Below are 23549 nucleotides of genomic sequence, written 5' to 3'. Positions count from 1 at the left end.
TACAACTGTTGTAGTCCCAACTGTTGCTACTTTATATTGAACACGTTTACATTCCCATTCATCAAATATGACAGCTTGAGACCATTTAATATTTTATTCCATTAGCTGGAACACGTTTTGGTGTGATTTTCTATGGCGTTTACATCTATTATGCATTATGCACAAATTGATAGGGTAACATTATACATTAATAATGCTTTATGACTGCATACACATTGGATACATAAGACTTCCAAATGGACAATCTCAATGGGCTGAAGCAAAAAAATGTTTTTATAGAAACACGTCTTATTGATATTATGAGGGCGTATAATGTATTCAAATGCATGCAAGTATCTCCAGTGATTGTTCATTGAATTTACAAAATGTTTTCTGATCCACTGTATCAACAACATTAAACAATACATATTTGATTTTCAATGATTACGGGATTCGTTGAGACAGTTTGGTTGTATACAAATACTATAAAATGAGTTATGTGGCTTCTAAAAGACGGAAAATTACAATGAATTGTATAGTCCATGTCTTTGGTCCTATTTCCACACATTGAACTGAAAGATCTTAGACTTTGTTTAATTACACAAAAGGTTTATTACCCTCAAATATTTCCACATGTTTCATTCCCTGTCAATGAGCATTTGCTCTTAACTGAGATAATCCATCCACCTGATGAGCCTAACATGTCAGGGTGCTGAAAAGGAGGCTTTGTTCCCAACACCCTTAAACATAAACTCCTTGTTCACAAGGCAGGTGCATCTAAATAAGGTACTGATTCAACATGTCATGATTATACAGGTATGCCTGGGCTGTCATAAACATTTGTTTTTATTGGCTACAGCAGTTTCAATATTGCCTGATGAGGGGAAGTAAAGTATTTAGTTCACTAGTTAGTATGTGATTTGATCACCATTGGCCTTTTGCAGCGTGACACATCTCATGTAGTCGATCAGGTCACTAATTTTAGCCTGGTGGATATAAGTCCACTTCTATTCTGTGCTGGATATTAGCAGGAGCTTGAACGTGATCCAGACAACCCAAAGCTTCTAGAATTCTAGATATAAAATGATTTCAAAACCTTAGTAATTGTGTGTAGACAACATGAGTCCCTGGATTATAACACTGAAACATGAAGTGATGGTAATGGAATGATAATGGATTTCAGATCTGAAATGGTCACCAACAAAGAACCTACCTATGTTCTTCGTACCACAAACCCACCTCCCCCATAGGCTACAATGAACAATGGACCACAGAACTCCTTATACAGTAGTACCTCGACATTAGAATATGAAACAACTAAACTCATTGTAATTGGTTCCGACCCTGCAAAAAGCCCCAAACCCATCCATCCTTCCATCCATCTTCAACCGCTTATCTGAGGCCGGGTCGCGGTTGCAACACTCTCAGGGGGGATGCCTATATTTCCCTCTCCCTAGACACTTCTTCCAGTTCCTCTGGGGGGAGCCCGAGGCGTTCCCATGCCAGCCAAAAGATATAGTCCTCCAGCATGTCTTAAGTCTTCCCGAGCTCCCCTCCCAGTAGGACATGCCTCCCCAGGGAGGCATCCAGGAGGCATCCGGAACAAATGCCCGAGCCACCTCAGCTGGCTCTGCTCGAGGCGGAGGAGCAGCTGCTCTACTCCAAGCTCGTCCCTGGTGACTGAGCTCCTCACCCTAATCTCCAAGGGTGCACCCCGCCACTCTATGGAGGAAACTAATTTCAGCCACTTATGTCTGGGATCTTTCCCTTCGGTCTTGACCCACAAGCTCATGACCATAGGTGAGAGTAGGAACATAGACTGACCGGTAAATGGAGAGCTTCGTCTTGTGACTCAGCTCCTTCTTCACCATAACAGACCTATACAGCGTTGCATCACTGCGGAACTTGCACTGATCCGTCTGCCAATCTCACGTTCCATCCTTCCCTCAATTGTGAACAAGACCCTAAGATACTTAAACTCCTCCACTTGGGGCAAAGACTCTCCACCGACCTGAAGAGGGTACACCACCCTTCTTCGGTCGAGAACCATGGCCTCGGATTTAGAGGTGCTGATCCTCATCCCACTCACGTCACACTCAGCTGGGAACCATCCCAGTGCACGCTGAAGGTCCAGGTTTGGTGAGGGCAACAGGACATCGTTTGCAAAAAGCAAACAGACAGCCCTCAGCAAAGGGCCCCGAACCCCATACTCTCGAAGCACTCCCCACAAGATACCATAAGACAGCGGTCCCCAACCTTTTTTGCACCACAGACCGGTTTCATCTAAGACAATATTTTCACGGACTGGTCTTCATTTGCTCGATAATCGTTAATGACGCCAGGACAGCTGTAGTCTAATAATAAATTGTCCACAGTGGTTTTATGTAAAATGTAGACATCAACAGACAATAAACAAACTTTTTTTCATAAATTGATAATCAACATCTCTATTTCGTCTCTGTAAACGAAATAATTATAAGAAATAATTACATTAAAAACTCGATTCAAATGACTGCACTGATGAGGTTTATTTTGAAATTTCACGACTTACAATCAGTGCATTCAACGCAGGAGAAATATTGATCATTTCCAATAGAAAGGTGAACAAGTCAATCAAATAATAATAATTACAAAAATGAGAATTAGTGGATGGGGACCGCTGATCTAGGGGTAACGGGAGACAATGACACCTGAAGTGTGTACCATACGTCCGGTCTACTCCGCAGTTTGGTTTGGTTTTCGGTCACAGCAGAAAATCGCTTCACAAAGACAGGAGGCTGGAAATGGAAGCAGGGTTTTCGATACTTTTTGGGCGATCTCAGGATAATCTGCCTTGACTTTAATCCAGAACACTGGTGCGTTTATGGGCGCTTCATTTTGTGTTTGTTGATAACCTGTCACGTGACTGAGACCCGTCAAGCGGGACAGACAGGAGGCTGGAAATGGAAGCAGGGTTTTCGATACTTTTTTGGGCGATCTCAGGATAATCTGCCTTGACTTTAATCCAGAACACTGGTGCGTTTATGGGCACTTCATTTTGTGTTTGTTGATAACCTGTCACGTGACTGAGACCCGTCAAGCGGGACAGACAGGAGGCTGGAAATGGAAGCAGGGTTTTCGATACTTTTTGGGCGATCTCAGGATAATCTGCCTTGACTTTAATCCAGAACACTGGTGCGTTTATGGGCGCTTCATTTTGTGTTTGTTGATAACCTGTCACGTGACTGAGACCCGTCAAGCGGGACAGATGCATGAATTTGTCAGTGGGTCATTCCACACAGACGTCACTTTTCAAATTTAACGTCTTTCAGACTCCGAAATAAATAAAATGGAAGTAATGTAAATAAGTTCTTCTTTCTGAGCGGCCCGGTACCAAATGACCCACGGACCGGTACCGGTCCGCGTCCCGGGGGTTGGGGACCACTGCCATAAGTGACATGGTCGAAGGCCTTCTCCAGATCGACAAAACACATGTGGACTGGTTTGGCAAACTCCCATGAACCCTCGAGCACTCGATGGAGAGTGTAGAGCTGGTCCCTTGTTTCATAAGTGGGACAAAAACCACGTTGTTCCTTCTGAATCCGCGGTTCGACTATTGGTCTAATCCTCCTCTCCAGTATCCTGGAACAGACTTTGCTCGGGAGGCTGAGGAGTGTGATCCCCCTATAGTTGGAACACATCTTCCTGCCCCCCTTTTTGAAAAGAGGAACCACCGCCCTGGTCTGCCAATCCAAAGGTACTGTGCCCGACTGCCATATGATGTTACAGAGACGTGTCAACCATGACATGCACATCCCTGCACATCCAGAGATTTGAGGTACTCAGAGCGAATGTCATCCAACCCCGGTGCTTTGCCACCATGGAGTTTGGTAACCACCTCAGTGACTTCAGCTTGGGTGATGAACAAGTCAACCTCAGAGACCTCAGTCTCTGCTTACTCTGTGTAAGATATGGTAGCGGAATTGAGGAGATCCTCGAAGTATTCTTTCCACTGCCCGACAATGTCCTCAGTCGAAGTCAGCAGCTCTCCGCCTCTACTGTAAAAAGTGTTGGCTGTGCACCACTTTCCCCTCCTGAGTCGCCAAATGGTTTGCCAGAATTTCTCCGGGGGGCTGACCAATAGTCCTCCTCCATGCCCCCCCCAAACTCCTCCCAGACCCGAGTACTGTATTTGGCTCTGCGACTACTTGATCGGCCTGTCTATACCTATCAACTGCCTCTGGAACCCCACCATTCAACAAGATTTGATAGGACTCTTTCTTCAGCTTGACGGCGTCCCTTCTTCCACTGTCCACCACCGGGTTTGGGGGTTACCACCGCAACAGGCACCAGAGACCTTCTGACCACAGCTTCGAGCAGCGTTTCAAAAATGGAGTTGGATAACATGGTCCACTCTGACTCAAAGCCCCCAGCCTCCTGCGGGATCTGAGAGAAGCCCATCACCGTGGACCTGTTTGCCAATGAAGACCCTAGCAGGAGCATAAAGCCCTTGACAACATAGCTCCTGGGATCATTCAGGCACTCAAACTCCCCCACCACGATACGGTGACAGCTCTTAGAGGAAGCCCCAAACCCCCTGTTATTAAAAAAAAACAACATGGTTTTATCTACCAATAGACATGCACGCTTTGCTCATGCAAAATTAATTATGGGTAATTTAAATAAACTTAAATAAAAAGAAAAGAAACACAAAAGTTCAGAGCACACAAAAGCTAAGTTTTTACTCAACGAACAAGAATGAGATCTGTTCTCAACTGATGTTGTATCCCTCCAAGTAATGGTAGTGTTCTGAAGCATGGCTCATATCTCGGTCAAAATCTCGCTCATTGAGGAAGAAACTTTGGACAGAACCAGAACTCTGGAGGGCAGCCATTCGCTTTGATGAGTTGGTTGTAAGGGAAATACTTAATAGGTGGGGACCAAGTATTGTTTAATGTCAACCTCATCTGCTAATCTTTTGAGAAGAGTATTATAATCTACAGTATAAACACTGCACTGAGGTCTCATAAAACTAAAACAGATGGACAACCTTTATCTGATGCTATGAAAAGGTCATTTGTAACTTTTAGCACTGTAGTCTCTGTACTGTAATTTTTTGTAAACCAAATGATTCTTCATTTAATAGTCATGTAACTGTTTAGCTCTTTAGTCATTTAGCTCTTTTTTTAAATTTAGCTATTACACTATCAGAAAAATAGATGTCGTCAGGAATGTTTTGTGGATTAACACTGGTTAGGGCAAAGTCAAAGGTAACTAGGGACTGATCTGATGGGATATCATTTTGAAGAAAAATAAATGTTCTGTAGCTATTCCGTGAGTGAGAATAAGGTGTAAGCTGTGTTGGTGCTTATGGGTAGATACAGTAGATGGATGGATGGATGGATGGATGGATGGATGGATGGATGGATGGATGGAGGGAGGGAGGGAGGGAGGGAGGGAGGGAGGGAGGGATGGATGGATGGATGGATGGATGGATGGATGGATGGATGGATGGATGGATAGATAGATAGATAGATAGATAGATAGATAGATAGATAGATAGATAGATAGATAGATACTTTATCAATCCCGGGGGAAAGTGTACATATCCACTGCTCAGGCATTACATAACGAATAAATACTGGATAAACACCAGGAGAAAAAGAAACACTGACATCACAGGACATACCACAAGACATACACTACACTAACAGACACATGCAGCACTTACAGAACTTATATACTAAACTATAACTAAAATATAAACAGTATAAAATTAAAATATAAACAGTATAAAATTAAATTAAATCCATTCAACCGCGTGCTGACCTCGCCACCTCCCCCCCGCTCCTCCTGAGAGAGTCATTGTACCCCCTGATGGCACGGGGCACGAAGGAGGACCACAGCCTCTCTGTGGAGGCGCTGTGTGACAGCAGTCTGCTGCTGAAGGTGTTTCTCTGCTGGGAGAAGGTGGTGTGCAGGGGGTGGCTGGTGTTGTTCATTATAGCCTTAACTTTAGACATGGTCCTGCTCTCCAGAGGCGTATCCACAGAGTCCAGGCTCAGCCCGACCACTGAGCCCGCTCTGCGGACGAGTCTGTTCAGACGGTCCATATCTCTTTTCCTGCCCCCCCCACCCCAACACACAATGGCATATGACAGCACAGTGGAGACTACGGACTGATAGAACATGAGAAGAAGCTTAGGACAGATGCTGAAGGAGGCCAGCCTGCTCTGCCCCTACAGTAGATGTGTACACACAGTAGATGGGTAGGACCATCCACTACCTGTGAGAATCCTAAAGAGTCTAGTATAGACTTTAAACTAAAGCAGAAACTATCATTCACAATGTCAAAGTAACATTGAAATCTTCTATTACTGTAACCTTATCAAATTCTAAAAAAAAAATTGTTGCAGTGGTGTATTTACATTTGGCCTTTAATTTTAGACCAGTATGCTATACCTCTTAAATGACCTCTTAAATGGATGGATTATCTTCATCAAGGGCAACTGCTCATTAACACAGATGTAAACATAGTTTGTAAATCATGAAAAATGCGAACAAAAATTTTAAAAAGTGTTGAATTTATATTTTTGTTGACTACATAGCCATCCTAATACCTGCCCTTTTATGAGTCATACATCATAATCGTTTGTGTTGGAGCGTAAGCCTTACCTACCAACAACAGCAAAGTATTAAATGCAAACACTATTACTGATGCATCAGGATGATATTCACTAAATCTGACACACACTGATGAACAGTGTGTTTTATGTCTCACAAGCGAAGTTTTGTAACCTGTAATTTATTATCTCCTGTAATCCATAATGTTTTGCAACTGATAAGACATCATAAAGCATTATTTTTGTTTGACTTTTAAACGGATTATAATACAATATAAATGCACCCATGGAGCACTACAGACGTGCTCTGTTGTGTTACTATTTGACAGGTTCAGAACAACTGCAGCTTTAACCTCCATCTGTGGAGCAAACCCTCCACCACTGCACAGGGACAGCATGCTCTGTTTTATGGATATCAGCTATAAGCTTTTCTTTTGACATTTTATCATATTTAGACTATGAATAAATTTCAATTTACATACCGTACATGACATAATATTATTAGTATATATGCTTTATTCCACCTCAGTTGAACTTGAACTGTGTCCCAATTGCATACTATGCCTTTATTTTAATGATGATAGTTACTATTGTGACACATTACAATGTATAACAGAAATTGCAGACAACTCACTCCACCTGAACGTCATGATTTTCACAAAATTTGACCGAGTATCATTCATAGTAAGGGATTGGGACACTGTGTCTAGCTCCTATTTTTCAAACACTGGTCAGTCTTACCTGCCCCTAGTTCGCTGTGTTGTTTCTTTTCTACTTTCCCTAAATGCAACTTACTTTAAGCATGCATCAACATCCTACAGTATAACTAAAAAACAAAGAAAAAAAAGAAAAAAAAGTCATTCTCTGCCAGTATCGTCTGTCTCTGATGTACACGCAGACTGCACGACCGCTTCATGTTAAAGACCAATATAAAAGATTGATTTGTCATCAAGGAACACATGAGGGAGGAACCCGTCCTCTGGTCGAGTGTCTCTCTCAACAGTGTCTGTTTTCTATTGTGTGCATCTGGTTGCAGTGTGTGAAGATTTTAAATTGCTTTGTGCTTTCATTTTAACATTTTTCATTTGAGAGTTTTTGGTCACATTTTTGCATATATATCCAATTGATCCCTGACATTTTGGTTCTGATATAGCTTTTTGGCACATTAAGTATGTTTGATTTGTTTTTTTGTCAATCAGATAATATGTAGATTAGTGTGATTTTTTTTTTTTTCATAATTTGACTTTCTTGGATTTGGAACTACTTCAGCTACTAACTTGTGTTATTTATTTGAAACCGTATCATTTTATTGACAGGCACTGAATTTAAAAAAAAGTAAAAAAAACATAACACATCAACAATCATTCTTTTTTAGAAGAATGCCCACTCACATGAATTAATAGGTGAAGCAGTTCTGGATACAAATTTTCCTATCTTCCGTTTTTCAGATCTTTAAAAATCTATTTTGACAGATATAAATTCTTCTTTACTGAATAACGTTTTGACAGTAAGACAAAAAAAAATGATTTGCATGGTGAAGAAGTTGCAGTTTAGGGTTTGTCAGACTTGTCACTGTTAGAGTTCTTCTGTTCTTTTCTGTAGATGGGCATGTATATTGCTCATTGTTTGTATATCCCCATCCCTTCCTTACAGCCAAAAGCTCTAATGCCGCCCGACCGCTTCGTACTGCCTTTACATGGACATGGCAACTGACTTACACTGTCACCCTCATCACCCTCATTTCCTATGTAGTATGTTCATAGGCCCCAACCCTTCTTCACCTTCTCCCTTGTCTTTAGATATATTAATATAAGAACTCATCCATCCATTCTACACTAAAGAACAATTTAAGCAAAAAACTGTAACATGAATAGATTTTAGATACTATTGAAGTCTGTTGCAATGGAAAAAAATGTAGATAACACATTCTTTTTGTAAAACCAAATTATTTATCAGGAAAAAAAAACAAAACATGAAAAAAACAGAATTATGGTGTTTATTTTTTATGTTATGTGGTGTGGATGTATGTGTTGTTGCCTCCCTGTACCGTCGTGATATAAAAAGAACACAATCTACAATGATAAAAATGATATTTAACGGTACCAAGTGGCTCTCCAACATTCTTACACAACTTTTCTTTTGTAAATTCTTTTTCCATGCCTAAATCATGTGGGCAATATATTGATGTAAGTTGATTTTATACAATATTTATCACTCTTTCAAATGCCATTTATGAGATGCAGTTTGTTAAAGTAGTTAATCTTGTGCATATCACACTGAACATAAAGGTGGATGATGAATATTGTCGGTTTTTCATGTAGCAATTTTAGAAACTATACATCACCAATATTTTAATGCTGTAGAAAACACTAATGATGTGACAAAGTCAAAGTCTGCATTGAGGAGGTGATGCCTATTGCAATCAGAGATGACAGCAATAAAAATAGAATTATTGAATTTTTAGAAAGTATAAACACAATTGCTTGTAAATACACACACGCACGCACGCACGCACACACACACACACACACACACACACACACACAGTATATATACACACACTGTATATATGTAAATATAAATTTCACTTTCATCAGTAACAATAAGATCCAACTTGATATAGCACTACTGTAATCCAAAAGTTTACAAACTGCATCTCCTATGAAGTTGTGAACATGAGTCTTACAAGTGTTTACCAGTTTTTAGAGTAAAATAACATTTGTTCAAGTTATGCAATTGTGAGCTTGTGTATGTTGTTTTGTGGTGAATAGTGAGTCAACTAAATAATTTTGCATTTATTTTCAATTGCTTTTCTAATTTAGAGTGTGCATCACAGAGTCAGAAAGCAATGTTTCAGTGGTAGTGAATTCCACATCAGAGGCAATTTAAATATTTGTTCCAGTCATATTATTATGAAGTTTCTTAATCCGCAGTGGAAAATTTCATTTTATACTCATACACACACACACACACACACACACACACACACACACACACACACACACACACACACACACATACACACACACACACACACACACACACACACACACACACACACACACACACACACACACACACACACAAATAGCAGTGCCTTAAGTGTGAGAGGGAGGTGGAGTGGCAGGCAGCTCCTTTGTGGTGCGCCTCCAATGAGAAATGCCTTTCTCAAGAGCGCCTCGGCAGTGCTCCGGAGGTAAGCTGACACCTTCCACTGTCAGCTCACACTCCGGATATTTATGGGCGGGAGCAGAAATTGAACAGCCAATTTTGGAACATTGGACGACCTGCTCTACTGCCCGCTCTACCATTGAGCCACTGCCACCCCCCCACTTAATTAAGTAGAAGAAGAGAGTGTTAGAATATTTTGCAATCCTCATTTTAATTTCTCCTCACCAGCTCCAAAATGTTCTTTTCTATCTAGTCCAGACAAAAAAGTTTTTTTCACTTTTCATATTTACCAAAACGTGATCAGTTTAAAGACGTAAGGGTATCTAGCAATAGGTATAAATATATTTGATTGGGTATTATTCATTTCTGACTCATTGCTGCACACCTGTGAATCTTTCTGAAATTTGATATTACCAATTTTTTTTATTTACCAGTCGAAAATAATATGCCATTTATGGATGTGGATTAGCGGTTGACCGATATAGGCAATATAATAATAGTAATAATGCAAATAAACAGCCCCATCCAAAGATCACATTTTCTCACCATTGAATATGAACAACCTGAACTTTGTTATAAACTTGATAATTGTTTCAAATTATCAATCATGGTAAATAATCTATCCAACATGACTTACTTGGGATTGATGGACATTCGGTTTTATCATATCAATAAATGAATGTGGGCTTTTCCAGTTAATGATCGGTCTACCTCTAATGTGGATTTGTTGTTTGTGTTTGTTCTTCTGTTGAGATGTATCTGATCTAGTAATTCATAAAACATCCATGCTGCCCACTAACATGGCTACCTGTTTGTCTTCAACCCCAGGAGCTGAGTTAGTCATACCGGTATTTGAGGATCCATTAGTGCACCCCTCTGTAGCACCCTTCATTACCACTCCCTCAACCCACCACCCACTCCTTACCATTACTGAGACCACCAAAGAGTCCCTGTCCAAGGCCACTGAGGCGGGGGTACCTTGCTTGTCGGACCGAGGCAGCGATGATTGTGATGATGATGGCTTGGTGATATCGGGGTATGGCTCTGGGGAAGCGTTCAAGTCTAACCTGCCCCCTACTGATGATGAAGATTTTTACACGACCTTCTCCTTGGTAACAGATAAGACCTTGTCTACGTCAGGCTTTGAAGGTGGCTACAAAGCTCACACACCCAAGACTTTTAGACAAAACAAACCTTCAATCTTCAGACGCGGTAGGGCTACCACTACCGACATACTGCTAACCGCCGACCAGAGCCGCACCACCGCCACCTCTGCCTCCACCGCAACCCTCCACAATGCTCCGGCCAAACAGCCAGCTGGCAAAATGAGTTACCGCGAGCTAAATCCCCAGCCCGACCTAGTATTGCCTCCATTGCCCACATCCTTTGAGGTAGACAGCAACAAGCTGAGGGGCCCATTAATAACCTCCCCAATGTTCCGTAATATACCCACAGCACTCCCCACAGAGCCGGGCGTCAGGCGAGTCCCAGGGCCCTCGGAAGTGGTCCGTGAATCTAGCAGCACCACCGGGATGGTCATCGGAATAGTGGCGGCCGCTGCCCTGTGCATCCTCATCCTTCTGTATGCCATGTATAAGTACAGAAACAGGGATGAAGGCTCCTACCAGGTGGATGAGAGCAGGAACTACATAACCAACTCAGCCGTGCAGAGCAATGGTGCTGTCATGAAGGACAAACAACAGAGCTTGAAAGGCAGCAACAAGAAACAGAAAAATAAGGATAAGGAGTATTATGTGTAACTGTGAGACTTTCATGAACACGAAAGAGTGAAGAAGGAAAGCACTAAGAGAACATTTACTTTAGTTTCCTCGTGAGGAGCTATGACAAATGATGGTATAATGTGGAACTTGAATAATCATATACTGTGCTGAGTAGTTGAGCTGATGATATGTACTGTAATATAAAGCACACTTACTATTGTAAGCATAACATCAAGGCTAAATAGCAACTTTAGAGATGTAACTCTTCTATCTGGTCAGAAACATTAACCGTATAGAAATATTTCACAGCTACATCATCTCCTAAGTGACTTTAGAGCTATGAGATCCTTGACATTGAACAAAAACCTTTTTTTGTAAAATTGTTAATTACAAACAATGGCTCATAATCTTTAACGTTTTCAGCATGTAAGCAACATGTATTGCTTAACAAGAGGGGGTCAGGCACGTCATCGTTGTAGAATGAAAAAAGGACTCTTGTTGTACCAGAGTATGACAACTTTTTATGCTTTATACATAATACAAGTGTCGTGTCAATCTTATTTTTGTTCTCAACCGAAGAAACAAAAAGAAAAACAAGAAAATAATACCAAGTGAGCAAATTGCCTTCGGCAGACCTTGTATAATCTGTTAGCTCTTGCATCTGGTTCACAGTTGTTACTGCCTGACAGACTGATTGACTCACTTTGTGGAAAGATGAGGCTGTTCCTTGTGGTAAATAGCAACTGATTGTAAAATGCATGTCATCCTACAGTAAAATACAGTAGAGGTCCAGTATACAGTTTTTAGCCTGGACAATGTTCTCTTTAATAGCAACAATCCTTCAACATCAAATCAGGACAAAGCCCCTCTCTTCTTTTCCAAAAATGCTACTGTTGGAAATAACAAGTCTCTGAAAGAAAGATTCTACTGATGAACAGCCAATGGTGGCTTTATTTTTTTTGCAAAACTGTATGTTGGTTCATTGCCTATTGTTCTCTTTTTCTATGGAGGTGTCGGGAAACAGATGCAGTATTACAACACTGTTAACAAATGTGTATACTGAAATAAATCAGATGTTTAAAGTGTGAATTCTATCTACTGTCACAGTCAACTGTGTCAAAAAAAAAATCAAGAAATTTGTTTACATATTTTATTACATGCTAGCTGTTGTACTTTGTAGGTAGAAAATTGTACATATACCATGACAGTTGTAATTTTTAGTACCTCTATTGTACAGACTGAACATATGGTTTATCAGCGTATTTCATGACAAAATCTATTAACTGTTAATTTAAATGGAGAAAAACTTAAATCAGAATGTGGAGAATCATATTGATATTTCATAAAGAATAAAAATGTATTGTTAGCCTAGAGATCTAACCAGAAATGTTTCTAAAGTTGCATGAATATTTAACTACTTGCAGTTGTCCAACAAATACACAGTGCCCTTCCTTCTGTATCATGGCTGTTTTTTTTTTTTTTTGGGTTACACAAGTGTTATTTATTTTTGAAAAAGAATAAAGTCAAAGTCATGACAAAGACACAAAGCTAAAGAGGTTATAATGAAAGGACGATCAGAGAAACTTTGTTAATATTTTTGTTTATCAGACTGCTCATCCCAAATCATTGTCTTATCATCTTCTTATCATTAGTTGAAATCTTGCCAATATTTTATCAGCCATTTATATTTCCATTATCTGTCATTGTCATTTATGGTGTGGAGGTGCAGTCATTTTCTTTCCTGAAATTTGTGTTAAAAATGTTACTTTTCATAATCCTTTTTCATCAGTTTAATAACAAATAAATTCCTTTTTTTCTCTGAAATTATATATTGCAGTCCTTGGTTAAACACAGTTATGTATCAACAGAGCGCTCAAACAGTAAATACAAAACCAACTGACAGTATAAAGTAGTCATCATATGGTAACTTTATAGTACCTGCATTTACCCACAAAATGTTAGGATGCAGTTTGTTCTTTACTGGTAGTGTACTTAGAGTTAAGATCAACTGTTCATTCTATTCATCAACTGAAATGTTGATCAAATAAAACAAGTGAAATAGAAGCAGCACAATTTAAGGGATCGGCCATGTCACTTAAATTTATTGACATAAATAAATTTGAACACTTCGTAATATTTTACTTTCAGCAACAAAAACAGAATGATATTCTGTAGTGCACATACAGTATGTCAATCCTGTTGGACTTTCAAGTCAACTAATCTACAGACACAAGTGAAAACATAACTATATATCCTGTATCCAGCTCCTTCTCGGCCTGGTCTCTCCCTTCAATCATGCACACAACAATAAAACATTACTGATTACCCCAAATTCCACTAGCAAGGGTAATACTCACAATACAGTCACTTCCTTGTCACCATACAGGTAAAATCTAGTAGAATATGAAGTCACTGAAACCCTGGCTTCATATTCTATCATTTCCTCTCTCACTTTCAATGTTAATTACTCAATATGCTTCATAATGTGCTTCATATTCATATATACGCTGTGATGCTAATTTGATCATATTATTGCTGAGGCTTTCTTTGGGAGTGACCAGGATGTATAGGATCAGGAATGAGTACATCAGAGGGACAGCACATGTTAGAGGTTTTTCAGATAAAATCAGAGAGGCCAGACTGAGATGGTTTTGGACATGTCCAGAGAAGACGTAGTGAATATATTGGGAGAAGGATGCTGAGTTTTGAACTGCCAGAGGAAGACCAAAGAGGAGATTTATGAATGTAGGTCACATGGTCAGATGGAGATGACTGATTCACTGTAGTGACCACTGAAGTGAAAAGCTGAAAGGCGAAGCAGATATTTACTGTAGACTGCTAACATGAGCAAATGATGTTGCAAATGTCATTTGGGGCGGCAGTGACCCAGTGGTAGAGCAGGTCGTCCAATGATTGTAAGATCGCGGTTCGATTCTCGCTTCCCCAGTCACTTCTCGTTGTGTCCTCTGGCAAGACACTTCACCATCCTTGCCTCCACTCACTGGTGTACGAATGTGTGTGATTGTTCCGGTGGCGGTTGGGGTAGCCGTAGGCAAGGATTGGCTGCCATGCCTCTTTCAGTCTGCCCCATGGCAACTGTGACATATGTAGTTTACCATCACCAAGAATGAATGAGGATTGAATAAATAATGGATCCACTGTAAAGCAACTTTGATTGTCCAGTAAAACGCTAAATCTAATCCATCATTATTAGGAGACCTGTACGGATGTTTCATAACCACTGTCTGATCAAAAACAACATTTCTCTAGAACTGGAATGTTGAAGACATTGAAAACATGGTTATTTAATTTGGGAAGAACCCCAGAATGAGGGCAGGAAATGAAACCTGGCCTGAAAAGACAGCACTGGAATGTGGGAAGGTCATACTGGTTTTATATATATATATATATATATATATATATATATATATATATATATATAGACAAAAACTTTGATGTGCATTTCACTTAAAAACATCAGATTTTGTTTTACTCATGTCCATCATGACAGAATTTTCTTTATTTCATTATGGATCTATTTAACTTACTTTGCTACTTTAGCTAAACACACTTTTGGGGTGGTGAAACTGATTTACATTGAAACTGCATAAAGGGTTTCCAATTCCAGAACCGAGCCACTGCAGGCAGATACCACTTTCAGACTCAGATTTTTATGCCAGACTTATGTACTATATATGCACAAAGTACTGGTTCTGTTATTATGAGAGTTTGGTTATGTAAGAGACAAAAACAAAAGATGCAATGAATCTGAGATATCAAAGATATGATCAGCATTGGTTGGTGATTCATCTGCAACAACTGGCTATGTATTTCCTTCTTTTTTCAAAATTAATATTTTTTCTAATTGTTGTTAATAGTTAATTGTTGCTAATAGTTGACTCCTGCTTATAGCTATCAGTGTCTGAGTTTGGTATCTGATTTGGGAACCACAGCTGAATTTGTGCCAGCCACTGGTAACTGTGTAGTCATGTTGACTAGACAACCTTCCAGTGACAGAAATCTGGTCATTTTACCTCCAACTGACCTTACCTCATTGAAAAGGATGAGTACATTGAACATGTTAAGGGAAACTTTAGCTGATAATATCAGTGATTACATTTTTACTGTTGTTACCCAGAGCTCATGACCATTTGTGGGAATCAAGAGGAAAATGAAATTATATATAAACTTGGATTTTTGTAAAAGGATATTGCTTTCTGTAACCCATGACAGGTTGAACATCCTCACTGGGGACAATGTTGATGCAGTTTCCCTTGACTAGACAGTCCTCTGGGTTGGGAAAGGACATGATACCCTCAGCGCCGGGATTAGACTCTTATAAATTCATATGCATGTTGCTGCAGAGCAGATTACTGTCACCTCATCTGAGTACAGCTGTTTGGAACAACTCTAACCAGTCCAGACGTCTTCAGATAAAACATTGAAGATAACTTTTAGAACATAATCTAAAACTCTCAATCTGGTCAAAGATGCATCATTGTTTTATCACAATCCTTTCTTTTGCAACTATTTAGCACAATGCTCACCTTAGATTGCAAATGATTAAAATTTCACAATGAAGCACTTTATATGGGTCAATTCACTTGTTGTACAAAATGCTTTTCACAGCCTCCTATAATTTTTAATGAATTTATGATCCTGGATTGTTCACTTTTTAGTAAGTAAAACAAACACAGTGGTACCTTGACTTACAAAATTAATTGGTTCTGGAAGAAATTACGTAAGAAGAAAATTACGTAACTAGAGACGCGTTTTCCATGGAAATGCCCTAATCTGTTCCAAGCCCCAAAGAATTCCGACATAAATGTTTTATAACAAATACATGTTATGATTAGATTATTACACAATAAATGAGAGTTGTGCATAACGTAAAAAACAAAGAATAGAGTAAAGAATAATAATGACCGTCATTTACCATTTAACTGCTGTCCCCATTGTTTTTTGCCCTCTTTGGTTCATACACTCCTATCTCACGATGCCGAACAACAGAGTGAATTCCAGTCCTCCTTTTGAACTTATCCAACCACCCACACAATGCCTTAAACGCTTTAAACTTCCTTTTGTTTTAATAACATGGCGATTGTAGATGCATTTCGACCATATTCTTTGGTGAGATCAACGAAATGCATCCCTTTTTCATGCTTTTCTATTATCTCTTGCTTGGTTTGTAAGGACAAAAAAACTATTTTCTTCATCTTTTCTTTTCCTCTTTTCTCTGTCACTTTCTTGGGGTCCATAGCGAATACTCATAAAGTTAATACAGTATATTTGTGCAAAACTATCACGGGTCGAGAGCCGAATGACGAGGACTCTGCATACACACCAATCTAGCTCCACATAGAGGTGGAGTGGCATCCCTCTTAGCCAATGGGATGCCAGGAAGATAGTAGGTAATAGCCAATGGCAGAGCAGCAATGAGAATGTTGTGTTCAGGAATCTGTGGGAACTGCGAGTATCAGCCGATACTGTATTTTTACCTAACGTAAGTCGAAATTTCTTTCGTAAATAGAGGCAATGTTTTCCTGCTGAGAAATTTCGTAAGTAGAAAATTTTGTAAGTAGACATTCGTAAGTAGAAGTACCATTGTACTTGGTTAGCTAAAAGACAACAAAACCACTAAGTGAAATTAAGATTATAGATGCTGTATTGTGTTAAAACAATCTTCACAGTTGTAGCTACAGGGAAAACATTGCAGTTCTTATTAGCAACTTGAGATCTTACCGTCTGGATTTTAGAACCAGTTCATATTACTAGTTTAGAAGACCATAGTTAAAAGAAGACCATCGTGAAATCTTCTAAAGCCTATAGTCTCCTTCTCTCTCTCTCTCTCTGTTTGTTGCCCTGTTTACGGTTCTGTCTCATTCTCTTTCTTTTTCTCTCGCGTTTTATTTGTTGAGTGTCTGGACGGGCCTTGAATATAAAAGGACATTTAAATGCATAGCGTAATAAATTTTTTAACATTTCATTTGGATATTCTTTTTAAACTCCTGTAGCCCCATCTAGTGTTCCTATTGTCACTTGCACGAACCACCATGCCTGAGTCTAGACCAGCAATCGGAGACTGAAGGGGAAGCCTTATTTTGACCAGGGTGAGTGATTATTTCGGTCTATTTAAGGTCAATTTGTTATTTGTTTTGTTTTGTTGTATGTGTTTTGTTAACTGTTACATAGCGCGTGTACACAAATGTGCTCTCTCTCTATCTCTTTCTCTCTCGCTCTAAAAATAAAAATAATAATTAAAAAAAAATGGAATTAGAAGGTACATATAAAGATGCAGATAGTGGTGCACTCGCTCATCCCTAATACACACACTGCTGAGTTTGTATGTTCTCTTTATTTCCTGGTCATTTCTCTCTGGGTTCTCCAGCTTCCTCCCACCTCTAAAAACATGCAGCTGAGTTGAATTGGTTACTCCAAATTGCCCATAGATATCAAAGTGAGTATGAGTGGTTGTGTGTCATTCATGTGGCCCCTCGATGAGCTTGTGTCTTATCTGAGGTATACTCCTCCGCTCGCCCATGTAGCTTGCTGGGATAGGCTCCAGCAGAGCCATGACTCACAAGGAGGATAAATGGCTGTAGATAGGCAACTGTGATTGTCTAACTTACAAGAAAACGGATGGATGGACATACAGCATAGATAGATAGATAGATAGATAGATAGATAGATAGATAGATAGATAGATAGATAGATAGATAGATAGATAGATAGATAGATAGATAGATAGATAGATAGATAGATAGGAAGGTAACATATTTATTTTCTCACAAAAATAGTGAACTTATTTTCTTTAACATGAAATATACTCATAAAGCAGAGAGATAAAACCTTTATTAAGGGCTGGTAAAATGTCATTTCAGGTTAGATGGTCCAACCGCGATAAACACTGCTTTTTGTTGTCCTTCTTCAACACAAAATGTTGCACTCAGCAGTAATCAAAAGTGACAGGTCATTTAATGGAAAACATTTCATTTCCAGTACAAACAATCCATTTGTACAACATACTTTTTATTATTCTGACAATGAAAACAGACGTTATCTTCTGTCATTCTGACCAAGTGCAGTTCATCCAACCAAAGACCCGAGTAAGGAACTCTTTCGTCAAAGGTTTTCATTGGCACACCGTTATCCGTATGAGCAGAAAAAAACATCCGTGTCCAGAGCACAATGCTCCTACCCTGGTGTGATGAACATTCATCTTTACGTTTTACTCCTTCTCAGCGACAATCACAGACTTCAACAGATATGGAACCTCAACTCACTTAAGGTTGAGAAAATGTAATACTGACTTATTCAATGGTTTTATGTCCTTAAAAAATAAAACTCCACGATGACATTTACTTTTAAAATTTGCTTTTTGAACTTTATTTTTAAAAATGAAAAAAAAAAATTGTCTTATGACAAGAGCACTCATTTTATTGTTACGCAGAGAACAGTTAATTCAGGCTAGTTTTATAATCCAGCGGATAAACAAGTCAAAATTGCCTAATAATTTACTAAATTTTTATTTTTAAAACCTGGGACAAAGGTCTGCAATATACTTGCAAACAAGCTCATATGTTTCCTATTTTTTAGATAACTTCGGCAAATTGTATTCTATGTATTGTGTAAATTCTATTTTCTATAAACTAAGTAAATATAAAATAAATAAATGTGACATTTCTGACACTAACCCATTAGTATCAAAATGACACAAATCAAACTGATACTGATCTTACATGTCTGTTTAAGTTGCTGATTTGTCCGTACTCATAAAAAGTTTTTTGTATTGGTCTCAGAGGCAACACATACACCTTTAAGACTAAAACACTACAAAACAAAAAACTAATACAGCAATTAATGAACCAAACATCCCGTGTTATTCTGGAATGGAGACCAGTTTGAGATTCTGTAAGGAATCCATGATCGGATTGGAAAAAAAAAGATGCTAATTTTCAATGTCTACGAAGGCTGACAGAGCTTGAGCAGTTTTGCAAGAAAGAAATGGATGGAAATATAGCAAAATTGCTACCAAGATATTTGTGTGAACACAACGCTTTGCACACACCAGAAGGATCTGTTCCCACTGCCAGTTCATCAGCGTCAAAAGAGCCACATAAAATCTAGTTTGATCCAGGACTATAAACATGAAAATGTCAACAGTGATAAATGCTTGGAAACCTGATGGAAACCAGATGAAAAAATACAATGTGCTGCTCTGTTGTACTGTGAAAAAACGGCTGAATTATACCCATGATCAAAGGATGAATGGTGCGTGAGTGTCATACAGAGTAAGGCCGCTGATATCGCACACACACACGCACGCACGCACGCACACACACACACACACACACACACACACACACACACACACACACACACACACACACACACACACAGGATGGGTGTGTTAGAAAAAAGTTAATCACAAATCTGGAAAAAGTTAAGAAGTGTTAGATGTTCACACAAATATCTGTGGAAAAAAAAAGTTGAATTATACAAAACCCCCATATGAGACAAATACTAAGTGTCACCATGGTGAAGATGAAAATTCCTTAATAGCAAAAGGCACCACTTCAGTACTGATAGCTGTATGTAGATGGTTTCATGAACAATGAAAATGAAATCTGACAGATACACGAGAACATTCCGATACTCTATACAGTGTGTGACATGCAGAATTGCCTTTTAAAATGTATACTGGCTGTTATCTTGTGGATTTTAAATTGCTGATGCATTCATATATTTATTGGCATAATAATAACGCAACAAATTCGTTCCTGCACATTTTTCATCAATGGAAGTCTTATCTTTATCCATTATAACACTAATAATATTTATTCATTGATCAGATCTTAGGATATCATCTGAACCCACTAACTAACTTAATCAAAAAAACGTAATGGAGTACAAAATACCATAATCCATAACAAACCTTCCACATTACTACAGACTATAATCTACTTTACTGAAGTTTAATCATCTTTACATGTCCTCCTGTTCTGTACCTGTCCTTCATGGCTATGAACGCTTTCCAAACCTGTGCTCCAACCATTCCTGCACCTCCCTCAGATTGTAAAAGAAAGGCCCCTTTCCCCCAAGGTAGACAATCTTTCTTTGTTGTACTATGCACACACGTTCATTGGACACACCATATGCCACATTAGCATTGTTGTCCATGCAGTCAGCCACCAGCTGACACTGTGGCGGCAGCGCAAATTGCTGAATGAGTTTACGTGCTGCTCCTAGCCTCTCCTCCAGGTTCTGATGTTTCCGAACGTTGAAATCACAGGAGTCCATATTAGGGGCCACCCAGCCATCTGATGGGTGGGCTTCATCGATGTAAACTAACAGGAAATCAGCTACGCTACTGAAGCCCTCCACCAGCTGCCGGAAATCTGGCAGATGGCTGATGAAGGGGGGTCAGGTGGCTGAGCCAAAGTTGACCACAAGAGGGCGATCTGACGACTCAAAATCCAGTAGGTGGCACATGTCTCCATGTCTGATCCTGGCAGCGGTTGGAACCTCAGTCATATTACTGACACCACCGCAACACCAAGAACCGTCAACCACTTTCACCAGTTTGGAGTTGGGTGCCTCACAACCGAGTTTCACCTGGGGAGTGAAAAATAAGGATGGTTTCTTATTATTCACAGCAGGAGACATAAAATGTCCTGTACTTACACAGGGTTTTGAAATTATGTTACAGTAATATAACATAAGCATAGTATAGCTTGAAAAGGGGTCCTCAGTGGGAATTATCAAAATAATATAGAAAATGGTAGTTAAAAAAAATGGTGACTCAACAATATGAATGTAATTTTTTTTGCTTACCAGTCCATACATTTTCACAACACAACGCAGCCATCGAACAAGAGAAAAAAGAGATAATATTGATCCATTGTACATAAAAGAATATCATAAATAACTTTAAAATGTAATAAACTCACAGTCAATAAAGTTAAGACTGGGAGACATTGTTACCGCTTTTAAACTGTTATTAACAAAAGTGTTTGTACGTATGAGTGTGTAGCCTGCTGCTACTTGAGACAGAAATAATAGTAGCAGTACCTCAAAAACTATAGCATCTGTTTGATCGTTTTACATTGTCTACTGCAATAGATCATGTGATTTATTTTAGTGAAATACTTAAGAATCTTGGTGTACTCTTTGATCAAAACCTTTAGCTTGATTTATATAGAAAAAAGGAGACCTTAGTCCATACTTTTGAGGAATATAACGACAATTTGACCTATCCGTTCATAATGGTTAAAGCACAGCTCAAAACCCATCTGTACATGATTGTGTCGAAGATTTTATCTGTCTGGTTACATCCCGCTTCAAAGCGGTGATAAGACAGGAAGACGAGGGAGAAAGCCAACATAAGGCCATAGATCAAAGCTAGTGCTTTGATCTACCAATGCACTAGCTTTGATCTATGATCAAAGCTATGCACTAGTCAGGTACTACTTCCAGGGTACCCTGACCTACCCTGAAAGTAGGTCAGGCTAAGTCCTGGGATGTTGCAGTCTCTGACTGCCTTGTTATTTATATATAATAACTTCCCCGATACGGATTAATAAAGTTACTTTCTTATTATTATTATTACTATTATTTATGTTTGCTATTATTAGTGTTTAGTTTTATCATGTACTGTTTTCAATGTGATATACAGCAATTTGAGTGACAACGGTTTATAAACATATCATTATAATCATGCTATTCTACTATTACAAACACAATAGAAACCCGCTTACAGCAAGATAAACTGAAGGGTGACATTTGATAGAGCCATCCTTACCTTATGGACCATGTGGCAGAAACGCGTTTGAACGCACAAACATTTAGAACTACAGGAAAACATCAGCCTAGTTGAGAAATTATAAAATATAACGTGGGGTACATCTGCTGTCATTAATCAATCTACAGCTTCATCTGCAGCTCAGGAGATCCACGATGACTGTTAATGCCACGCATTCGGTATCGCTGGCAGAAACAAAGGCTTGTCGATCAGAACACTTTCAGTCATACTGTATTAACATTTGACATTCAAAAAGTCCCAAAGTACGACAACCAGGTTTCACTCAGCTCATCGCACAAACAAGCATTAAGTTTAAATTCGGGAAAAAAAATACTTAGGCATGCGTAAAATCAAGAAGCCTTGACGACAAAAAATGAAAGACGGGACTCCATAAGTTTGACAGATGGGTGTTTTTGTTTGCAAACTTTGACGTTATGTCAAAGTTGGTTTGCATCAAGACTTCGTGGCAGCGGCTTTACCTGCTTGTGGGCATCCAGCAGGAAGCTGTTCCACATGGACCGAAGCCCGGCTGAGGTCAGCATCGGCCGCCACTCCACGGAGCGGGCAGACGTGGAGCGGCTGAGGAGCGACACGACGCGCTTCACCAGGACCACGGAGTCATACAGGGCAAGGAACAGACAGTTCGAGAAAAACCCGGGTAGTATTTGGAGCGTCACCAGCAGATCCTCACTCGCCATTCCCATTTTGTCTCTCTGCTTTTAAACGAGTAACTCTATTCGAGTGTCTTTCATTGCGTCACCGGTGTCTGTGGCTTCCCTCATAGTTTCCGCTCTGCCGGTGGATTTGTTCAGGTCCGAAGGAGGCGCATCAGGTGTGCGCAACAAGGTCGCTAGTGTCCGCAACAACTCCGTTTGCTCTGTTTTAAGCCTGTAGCCTGCAGTCAGACACACACACACACACACACACACACACACACACACACACACACACACACACACACACACACCCCACCTCAGGTATGTAAACAGTAACTGAACGAAGCTGCAGATCAACATTTTCTTTTTCTCTTCTTCGGTGCGCATGAAAACAGTTTTCAATTGTGTTATTTGTATAACTTAACATTTGGATTAATTTTTTTTCTCGTTTCATTTGGTGGGTTTTCTCACACGGGTGGTGTCTCGAGGGGTGACACGAGTTTTAAACGTGATTAGAATGTGTGAGATGCTTCTTTTACAGGTGAAATGTGTTCTCTACACAAAACTCACAAAATGACAATGTCCTATTATACAGGATTTTATTACAGATGTGAATATG

At 39.4% G+C, this 23549-nt stretch overlaps 2 protein-coding genes across 3 annotated transcripts in view; one reads left to right on the top strand and one right to left on the bottom strand.

Moving 5' to 3' along the window:
* The window catches only part of nrxn3a (neurexin 3a), a 227550-nt gene extending 214354 nt beyond the window's left edge, over positions 1-13196 (top strand). Inside the window, exons 22-23 of one of the 2 annotated variants that reach the window (XM_068338595.1) lie at positions 5892-5903; positions 11196-13196. In XM_068338595.1, coding sequence (XP_068194696.1) covers positions 5892-5903; positions 11196-11512 — 329 coding nt within the window. In that variant the 3' untranslated portion in view covers positions 11513-13196. Of the gene's footprint in view, positions 1-5891; positions 5904-10580 lie in introns of both variants that reach the window. The other variant, XM_068338594.1, reaches the window with a different exon arrangement.
* A 5233-nt stretch (positions 13197-18429) lies between these two features.
* Positions 18430-23111, bottom strand: dio2 (iodothyronine deiodinase 2). Its single transcript, XM_068338862.1, has 2 exons — positions 22754-23111; positions 18430-21088 (listed from the first exon to the last, which is right to left on the bottom strand). Exons 1-2 carry the CDS (start codon positions 22976-22978, stop codon positions 20495-20497), a joined length of 819 nt encoding a protein of 272 aa, XP_068194963.1. The 5' UTR covers positions 22979-23111; the 3' UTR covers positions 18430-20494.
* Positions 23112-23549: the final 438 nt, after the last annotated feature.

The sequence above is a fragment of the Antennarius striatus genome, chromosome 17, assembly GCF_040054535.1.
Source record: "Antennarius striatus isolate MH-2024 chromosome 17, ASM4005453v1, whole genome shotgun sequence".
NCBI classification, from domain to species: domain Eukaryota; kingdom Metazoa; phylum Chordata; class Actinopteri; order Lophiiformes; family Antennariidae; genus Antennarius; species Antennarius striatus.
The sequence above is the reverse complement of the archived record's forward strand: the minus strand, read 5'-3'. Positions and strand labels throughout refer to the sequence as shown.